General features: G+C 40.6%; 1 protein-coding gene across 1 annotated transcript in view; it reads left to right on the plus strand.

Annotated features, from left to right (window-relative positions):
* TRPM6 (transient receptor potential cation channel subfamily M member 6) overlaps nt 1-9,286 on the plus strand; it is a 170,777-nt gene extending 161,491 nt beyond the window's left edge. The window contains exons 37-39 of the mRNA XM_055272224.2: nt 377-428; nt 4,556-4,662; nt 8,139-9,286. Coding sequence (XP_055128199.1) covers nt 377-428; nt 4,556-4,662; nt 8,139-8,272 — 293 coding nt within the window. The 3' untranslated portion in view covers nt 8,273-9,286. The remainder of the gene's footprint in view (nt 1-376; nt 429-4,555; nt 4,663-8,138) is intronic.
* Nucleotides 9,287-10,338: the final 1,052 nt, after the last annotated feature.

Consider the following 10,338-nt stretch of genomic DNA (forward strand, 5'->3'; position numbering starts at 1 on the left):
AAACGATTCTTCTGCCTCAGCCTCCCGAGTAGCTGAGATTACAGGCATGCGCCACCAAACCCGGCTAATTTTCGTATTTTTAGTAGAGATGGGGTTTCACTGTGTTGGCCAGGCTGGTCTCGAACTCTTAATCTCAGGTCATCTGCCCACCTCCACCTCCCAAAGAGCTGGGATTACAGGCGTGAGCCACAGCACCCAGCCAGATTTTTTACTTGCCAGTATTGCTTAGTGGTGAAGTATGGGCTCATGACGTTTAATTTACTACAGAGTGACTGTGAGTTTTAAATTAAGAAATTAGAATTTAATTATTATTTTCTTGAATTTCTAAGAAAATGAAATCTCCATTTGCTAAACGAATTTTGTTTCTTCTTTTGAGGTGTTGGAGAAAATTTGACAGATCCATCTGTTATAAAACCCGAAGTCAAACAGTAAGTTAATTTATGTGTTATCATTTAGAAAATTGCATTTAACACATAGTAAATGGTTTTAAAAATAATTTATAAACATATATGTTCCCTGCCTAGATCCTAGAAAGGTTTTTAGGTAGCTTATGTATATAGACCAAAAACAATAAGATTATAAAAAAGCATAGATTAGGAAATGGGGGGAAAAATATGGAAATATGTAAAATGATATTAAATCTGCAGTTAGATTTGTACACATAAATGGAAATTATAAGGACTAATGCAAATTTGACTGAGTTTCCAATGTGTAATTTAGCCTCTGTGGCTTTGATATGAGAACAATGTCATAGGAGAAGCACAGTTTCCTTTGTTTTCTTCACAACAAAGTCATTGCATCTTATCATGGGCAGCATCTTCCATCATATGCTGATAAAATGAAAGCTAGGGGCATAAAGTGTGCTATTTAGTAACAGCAAATCTTATGAGAGGACAAAACAATGGAGCTTAAATATGAAGCATCAGATTATCTGACTTAAATAAGAGCTGAAGTTTAAATTCTATAGAGAGATGACTCATCAACCTGTCCCTTGAATTCCCATGGATATTTTATCCCAGAAGTAGGCTTTTGGGAAGACTTGGCAGTAAAGGATCTCAGGTTATATTCTTCTATTAAAGGTGGCGTAGAAAGAAGTGATGGTGAGGGTTAAACACTGATCAATATGGCAGGCAACAATGGTTCTCAAATAAGAGCTTACATCACAATCACCAGGAGAGCCTGTTAAAACACAGATTGCTGGGCCCCACTGCCAGAGTTTCTGCTTCAGCAGGTTTGGGGTGGGGCCAGATAATCTGCATTTCTTACAAGTTCCCAGGGAATTATGATGCTGCTGGTCCAGTGACCACTCTTGAGAACTGCCAGCATACATTTTTACTTCTTAATTGTCATAATTGTCTATACTTGGCACCTGGGTGGTAGTTAGATATATATGGACTAGGTGAACTAGAGAAAATAAAGGTGATCCATATTGAACATACACATCTAATTCCTATGATATTTATTTGACTGTGGAGTCCATGTTACCACTCTCGTATACATAAAGACTTTATTATTTTTCACTTTAGCTCTGCTATAGTATTTTTAGCTAAGAATATTATTTCTTCAGTAGCCCTGTGTGCCTAAGGGTTAGTAGTAGGAATCTTGTACTAAAAGTACTTTATAATTTTGCAGTGGAAATTTTTTGCATATATAATGAACCAAGTTTATGTATATCCCATCTATCATTTATTAAATTTTGACCTTGGCATATGTCACTTAATATGACCTGAATATTCTATCATTTAGAATTCTAATATTATATTATCCCACTTGACAGGTAGGTATTAAATTGCATGCTGTAGGCCAGTGGGCCTCAATTTCTATTAAAGTCACCTAGGGAACTTAAAAAAAAATGCCAAGGATTGGCATCAAATTAGAATCTCTGAAGATAGGGCCCTGATATCTGTATTTTTTAGAAGTTCCTCATGTGATTCTATGGGCAACCAGGGTTGAGAAACTGTCTTATGGCAACTTTATTTTTTTATGACTTAAGGACAGGAGCTCTGGAAACTGATAGGATGGCTTCATTGTGGCCTTCCTGGTTTTGTGGGGTTACCCAATTTTGGATGCAGTTGGCCTTCATGGTCAAGATAACAAGAAGCACTATTTTCTCATGATCATGGGGAATTACGTCTGATTAGTTCAATGGGGCTCACATTTCGAATGCCTTATGTGTCTGAATCACTTGCTACACGAAGCATGGGACATGGACCAACAAGGTCAGCATCACCGGGAAGATGGTTAGACATGCAAAATCTCAGGACCCTCCCCAGCAATACTGAACCAAAATCTGAATTTCCACAAGATCCTCAGGTGATCCAGTGTAAACTAAAGTTTGGGAAGCACTGATTTAAGCAAGTGCTTTCACGGGTTATTTACTTTAGCCTTTGCAACAACAATGAAAGGAAGCATTTTCAATCCCAGTTCAAAAATGAGAAAACTTAGGCTCAGTGAAGATGGTAACTTTCCTATGAGGAGAAGGGGTCAATGAAAGGATAACCCTTTACCAAAAGAAAAGATATTCTTGTGGTATAAATTCTCATATTGTTTCTAATGCTTGTTGTCTCTTAACTTTCCCTAACCTTCTGCCTTGGTTATTGGTCATTTGGGATTACAGTTTTTTAGCTTGCTGCTTTGATAGTTTTGGGCATTTGACAAGTATGAAATGATGATGAGATGTTCTTTAGTAAATCTATGTATAGATGGCACTAATTAGCGTTTCCTCGCATGTGGAACCAAGCTACCACCTGCTTTTCCTGTGTTGTGAAAAATCTGGAAAACAGCTACTTGTATTTTTTTTAAAACCTGGTTATCTAAGACTGCAAGGCTCTAGGCGTGCTGTAGGGGGTAGATGCAAATGAATTTCCCTACAACTCTCCTTCATTCTCCCCTACACTGGGAGTGGTCGAACTCCTGCTATATGCATTTGGTATTAATTTTGATTCTTTTGTCTTAACTTTCCCAAAGCTCATAGAGGGAAATCATTTAACTTACAGGTTTTATCTGAGATTCAGTGTTGCATCTCTAAGTTGGGGGTTTTTATGTTTTACTGGGAGAAAGAAATGGCAGGTATGGAAAGCAAATGAGTGAAATATTCTAACAGGGTCATGTTGGAGAGACTATGAAAAGACATTCTTCAATTTAAACGACTAAAATAACACTGTGTTTCACTTTATTGGCATCGTAGAGTCCTGGTCTAAATGCTGAGTGCTTCGACCTTTTTTTGCCACCTTCAGTTTCACCTTATTGAAGTGGTTCCTTACCAGATGGACAGAGAGAGAGGAATAGTTAACAAGAGGCAGCTTATGCAGCCGGGTAAATACCCCCAGAGCTGTACTCTGTAAGAGCGATTGAGTGACCAGGAAAGTTAATCCTGGGTGTCTGTTCACTTTGTCTTCCCAAGAGATTTCCTCCACCTACTCGCCTCGGAGCAAAGAGGCAATCTGAGATCAAACTGACATCAGCCCTCATTCTGAGCTTGGCACATCTTCAGAGCAGCTACTGTTATTCTGCCAAAAGGAAGTGGAAATTGAGATAAATGTTTCAATCCCTGGATGGAAAAAAGTCCAATTTTACACCACGTCCCTTTTGAAAAACCGCATTCCTTAGAAGCGAAGTTTATTGTTTCCTTTTGTGATAGTTTGCTTTTCTTTTTTCTTAAGATGTAGTATTTAAGAGCGGTAATTGAGTTCAGATTTTAAAATGTGCTGTTTCCACTCTGCATGTCATTAAAATAAAATATTAGCTTTCATAAAGTTTCTTGGGAAATGTTTCTGGTGTGCTCTGCTTTGTGGTGTGCAGTGTCAAAATCCAAAGAATGATGGTCGCCTTTGATATGATAACGGATGAACACTGATCTTAGAATCTGCTAGGGATTTGTTATGATTATAGAGTATTCAAAAGGTGCCTTATATATACTGATTCTATTTGTAACTCTGTCACCTACATCGAGCATATGTACTTTACTTCCACCAACACATTGTGTCATAGTCTTGTCTTTCCACAAAAAGCCCAGCTCTAGCAGTTTGCAGGAGAGCAAGTGGCTTTGAAAGAGCCATGAGTAAGGATCTAGGGTTTAGTCAGGAATTTGTTTTTGAGGACGGTTATTTTCAGAAAAGTATTTGGGTTTGAAACAATGTCTATGCATCGTTTTAGAAGGCGTGTCCCAAAAGCAAATGTATTTTACTTTATATCTTACCTTTGGGGTATTCTAGTAGAACATTTGGTGATGAATGTCACTCTTTCACCCCATATGTATTAAAAAGGATTTTGCTGTATTTTGTTTTAATGTGGTACATAGAAAATTCACTCCTCTATCAGATTAGCGTTGAAATGCATTTCACAGTAGGTCTTGGAGTTGGGAACAAAGACTTAAGTGCATTTGAATTTTAAATTTGCAAACCTACCATTGTTGTTTCCCCAAAGTGCTCTGTTCTTTGTTGGCTCCTTCAAGTTTACTGGGTTACTATGGGATACTGTTCGGTATCTCGGAGAATCCTAGTTGAGCTCCTTTTTCTTAGCTGTGATCTAATTGATATTCTGATATTTCCTCTAGATCAAGAGGAATGGTGTTTGGACCGGCCAATTTGGGGGAAGATGCAATTAGAAACTTCATTGCAAAACATCATTGTAACTCCTGCTGCCGGAAGCTCAAACTCCCGGGTATGCCACTAACAGTTCTATTTTTCTCTAAGTAAATCTCTCATAGAACAACATCCTTTGTAACCTGGGATAAAGTAGAAAATCGTAATCACATTTTTATCTCATTCACAGTCATTCGCAGAGCCTGACTTTCTGACTGCAAAATTTTCAAGTCTCTAAAGGGATTAAAAGGACAGGGATTTACTTTAGGTTCTGCCAAAATGTGATAAAACAACATGGGGCCCAATACTTGTCACAGTCACTCCAAAGGAAAAGTTCCACCGACTTAAATGGGATGAAATCTGACCGAGGCAGGTCTTTGCCCCTGCCCCACCCCCCACATTTGGGTCCTGCCGGCTGCTGATGGCCACAGGGTGTTGCCCACAGCATTTCTATTCTATTCTAATTTCCCCATTGGGTACTTGGGAGAGTGTGGTATGGAGACAAATGACACCCTCAATTAAAGTAGTGCTTTTCACTGTAAAAATCTGCTACTTTAAACACACATTGCAACATATATTTTATAAATCTGATTTGATAATATGACATACTTAAAAATTCCTACTATAAAAGCAAGCAGCTGGAGGCCTGTGCCCTCCAAATGGGCAGTCCTGGCTCTGTTTCGTTCCTTTCTTTTGTCCCAGAAGGGAAGCATCATGTGTGCCTCAGCTTGCCCACTACTTTTGGTCACACCGAACTTGTCCTTACAGTGGGATTTCACATATCTTAAGCTGAGTAGCTCTTCTTGCCTTATAATAAATGATCATACCCTGAATTTGAAGTCAGTAAAAGAGCACCATCCATCGTTACCTGGGATGGGACAGGTGTAAATTTATAACAAATGAAGGAGATTTCTTTTTTTTTTTTTTTTTTTGAGACGAAGTCTCACTCTGTTGCCCAGGCTGGAGTGCAGTGGCGCAATTTCGGCTCACTACAACCTCCGCCTACCGGGTTCAAGCGATTCTCCTGCCTCAGCCTCCTGAGTAGCTGGGATTACAGGTGCTCACCACCACGCCCAGCTAATTTTTTGTATTTTTTATAGAGACGGGGTTTCACCATGTTGGCCAGGATGGTCTTGATCTCCTGACCTCGTGATCCACCCACCTCGGCCTCCCCAAAGTGCTGGGATTACAGGTTGGAGTTAGAGGTAGGGGGAGCTCTTGTGGTGAAGGCATAGAAAGACAGAGTTGGAGCAGGCTTCCAGTTCCACTGGGAGTATAGTGGTCAGCCAGGGGTGGGGAGATCAAAATGCAGCAGTCAGAGAGGGGAGGGCCATAACTCTTACAACTGGCCAGGAGTCACTCTCACAAATCACATACCTGATGTGAGCAAAGAGATTAGTGCACAGCCAAGCTGCCCACTGGCTTCTCTGGTCAAAAGGAGCTCAGGAAGGGGCTGGGACTGGACCGAGAGTCATCAAGACCTCCAGGTAAGTGCCCTCTGGAAGGCAGGAGCTGACAACGATCAGAGTCATTCCATGATGGCAGGCTGGAGTCCGGCTCATTCACTCAACATCCTCCGATACTGTCCTTTTCCCAGGTCTGATTCATTCTTACCCTGGAAGGGCAGCCTGCATTCTTGAAGACACAAGGACTACATCTAAGGAGCCAGGACACAGGGAGACTTGAGACAGAACTCACTGCTTCCAATCCTTGAGCTCAGTTAGTGGTCCTGTATGATTAAGGTTGAGATAATTTTTTTACACTACACTGGTAGGTGTTTGTTTGTTTGTTTTTTTGAGACAGAGTTTTGCTCTTGTCACCCAGGCTGGAGTGTAGTGGGGCAATCTTGGCTCACTGCAACCTCCGTCTCCTTGGTTCAAGTGATTCTCCTGCCTCAGCCTCCCTAGTAGCTGGGATTACAGGCACCTGCCACCACACCCTGCTAATTTTTGTATTTTTAGTAGAGATGGGGTTTCACCACATCTGCCAGCCTGGTCTCGAACTCTTGACCTCAGGTTATCCACCTGCCTTGGTCTCCCAAAGTGCTGGGATTACAGGCGTGATACACTGGTAGGTTTTGAGTAATTCATTAATTCCACCATCTCTAGTCCTAATTCATGTTTTCTTTCAAAACCTTAGTTTTTGACCAACATTTAAGTGGAAATAAGAAATATCCTTGTTTATTCAGACATTTGGTAATCTAAATAAAAAAAGAGTTTTGTCTGGAAAATAGGATTAGAGGTGATTTTTCATTTTTGTTTGATTATGTTTCCCTTCATTTTTTTTATATGAGAGGCAGTTTAGGATAATATAAAGGGCATAGGCTCTGTAGCCAGAGAGGCTGAATTCACATTTCACTTCTGCTTTTTACCAGCTATACGACCTTGGGCTTCAGTTTCCTTGTCTGTAAACCAGGCATAATAGCACCTGTTTCATAAAGTTTGTGTGAAGATTGAATTATGTAGTACATGTATTAGTCTGTTTTCATGCTGCTGATAAAGAAAATACCTGAGACTGGGCAATTTATTAAAAAAAGAGGTTTAATGAGCTTACAGTTCCACATGGCTGGGGAGGCCTCACAATCATGGCAAAAGGCAAAGAGGAGCAAGTCACGTCTTACCTGGATGGCAGCAGGCAAAGAGAGAGCTTGTGTAGGGAAACTCTCGTTTTTAAAACTATCAGATCTTGTGAGACTCATTCACTGTCACAAGAACAGTGCAGGAAAGATCCACCCCCATAATTCAGTCACCTCCCACTGGATTCCCCCCATGACACGTGGAAATTGTGGGAGTTACAATTCAAGATGAAATTTGGGGTGGAGACACAGCCAAACCATATCAATTTACATGTTCAATAAATGTTGATTGTTTTATTATTAATATATAATGTGTTAGTTTTATTTCCACATAATCCTCATTTAGCATTAAAAAAATAAGAAATACATGTTCTAGGCTAGCAAATACAATCAGTACAGCACAAAAAGTTCACAAACATTTTAACTCCATTTTCCTCCATACCTGTCTTACAAAGGTTATGCCTATTAATATTTTCTTTTAAATTTTTCTTTTCAAATGGAAGGAGGGCTTAGGAAGCATAAGATCTGATAACTGGATGGAGCTTTTATTGACTGTACCAAACCTGAGGTGGAGCTTTTGTCACAGAAAACTGACCACTGAGATGAGGAGTCAGCCTTCCTGACTGGCCTCTCTGCCTCTGCTTGTCATTCAACAGTAAAATGCCCCATTTCCCATTTGGTCTTACTTAACTCTGGCCAGATTGTGCTTTATAGGGCACTGTGTGTTGAAGCAAGCAACCAAGTCTTTCTTCCCTGCCCCCATAAACAGCGCCCAAACAGCATAGGGAAGGGAGAGGGGGTATTGGGGTGGGAAAGGAGGCTTAATTTAGACATGGTTGAGGGTTTGAGTTCCACATATCTGTGGTCTGAGGAAGAGGAGATCTCTCTGAACACTTGGCAAAGCCTAAAGTCCCATTTGCCTTCATGAACAGTAGGTTCTTGGGGATCCACTATAACCTTTTTACTTGTCCTCCTTGCAGATTTAAAAAGAAATGACTATTCCCCTGAAAGGATAAATTCCACCTTTGGACTTGAGATAAAAATAGAATCAGCTGAGGAGCCTCTAGCAAGGGAGAGGGGTAGAAATTCCCCAGAAGATGATATGCAACTATAAAAAGGGAGGAGCAAGAAGATCCCAGTGCTTGCCCTGCCTGCCAGGAACTCTGTGATAACATAGATTGGTCAACGTGATGTTGATTACATCAGCATCTCCTTGGGACACGCCTTCTGAGCCTCACATCTCCTGTTCAAAGGCCTCATTGGTATATGATCAATGGGTTCTCCTAGACACTGACCTCTGTCCAGGGCACTTTGCAGCTCCATCCTCAAGTTCCACGTGAAGACACTTGGATGAGTCAGCTGGGAATATTGTTCTTGTATACCTCATTGCTTTAGCTGGTCACTTGGAACCTTGGAGCAGAATCCTGCACATTAAAGGATGGGGTTGGGGGGGATACATTTATTTTATTTTCTCACTATGTGTGCAGACTGGACCCCCTACTACTATTTGTCACCTCACCCACAGATTATATTTATGTCTATATATATGTTCATAAAAAGTTATGTGATTTCTTCCTCTGTCTTTTCCACAGCATAGGACTTTGAATAGCAATGATAAGAGAAACAATGGAATGAGGGTGGATTTGCACAGATTGGAGCACATTCCTGCACAAACTACCAAGTATATTGGTGAAATCTAGATGGGTTTCAGATATTGTCAGTGAATCATATGATGCCTGGATATTTCAGGTTTCTGTAAAAGAAAGGGAAATCTAAAACAAATACTCTTCCATATATAATATATACAGTATATATGGAATATATATAGAGGTGGAGTTTCACTCTTTTTGCCCAGGCTGGAGTGCAATGATGCGATCCTGGCTCACTGCAACCTCTGCCTCCCGGGCTTGAGCGATTCTTGTATCTCAGCCTCCCAGGTAGCTGGGACTACAGGTGTGCACCACTATGCCTGGCTAATTTTGTATTTTTAGTAGAGGTGGGGTTTCACCATCTTGGCCAGGCTGGTCTCAAACTCCTGACCTCAGGTGATCCACCTGCCTTGGCTTCCCAAAGTGCTGGGATTACAGGTGTGAGCCACTGCGCCTGGCCTTTTTTTTTTTTTTTTTTTTTTTTTTTTTTTTAACAAGAGAACAAGATATGAAGAACTGGAAATCATTAAGAAAGGGTTTCCCTTCCTTAAAGCTCAGGGGTACTATTAGTTAGGAGTTGACTAACTCAGCCTGTAAAACACCACTCCTCTTTCCAAAGTTGTATATATAATATTGCAGGTTAAATTACTTTATGTCAGGTCCTATGAAGAAAGATATGGTTTCGGACTGAAAACATGTTTCACAGGTGTTTGCTTCCTTTCAGGGCAGAGTTCCCTATTCTCCTGGCGTAAAGAATGTATATATATTTTGAAATATGGCTGAGAACATGGCATTGGTTTGTGAGGCCTAAGGTGAAGGACTCCTGGAAGCCACACTGTGTAGTGTATTTGAGGGATCAGTCATCCCTCTTGTATGCTGGGCCTGGTCGCCTTACCTCGAACAAGCACCAGGTTTTCACACAAGGAGAGATGGGGGGCTGGGAGTCCTCTCCCCGTGCTATTGCATCCCCTTTCTTATTATAAGGTGCTCCAGTTCACTGGCAGCAAACCTCTTGGGTTTGAAAAATTCCAACTTATTTTTATTTTTAATCCTGACATTAACTGACTTGCTACTGAGCTTGCTTTAAAAATCTACACCCTCGCATTCTTAGGTATACAAGGGGAAATGTTGAATAGGAAGGTGGAAAACCAAGAATTTAGTTTGCCAATGATTGCCTCTGATTCTTGTAAGTTTGAGTTCCACAAGGGCTAATTTATACCCCTTTGGGTTTTGGGATGGTGGAAGGTGGGAAATTTGGGTGATTTGTTGATTGGCAATGAGGATAAAATGTTAATACTTTTTCGGGGGCTTAACAACTTTATCCTATTCTACAAATCAGTAAAGGAACAATTGGTACTCACCTCAGTGCTGCAGTCAACTATGGAAAGAGGCAGAATTTGCTTGCCCAATGGCCAAACTAAAGACATCAGTTCATTGGTCAAATATTTGTTTACCTGGAATGGAACTTGAAAGCAAATACATTTGGATTTCAAATTTCTGTGGTGTGCCTTTTCTTTTGTTTGTTTTAAGA

The sequence above is a fragment of the Symphalangus syndactylus genome, chromosome 3 (assembly GCF_028878055.3).
Source record: "Symphalangus syndactylus isolate Jambi chromosome 3, NHGRI_mSymSyn1-v2.1_pri, whole genome shotgun sequence".
Lineage (NCBI taxonomy): Eukaryota > Metazoa > Chordata > Mammalia > Primates > Hylobatidae > Symphalangus > Symphalangus syndactylus.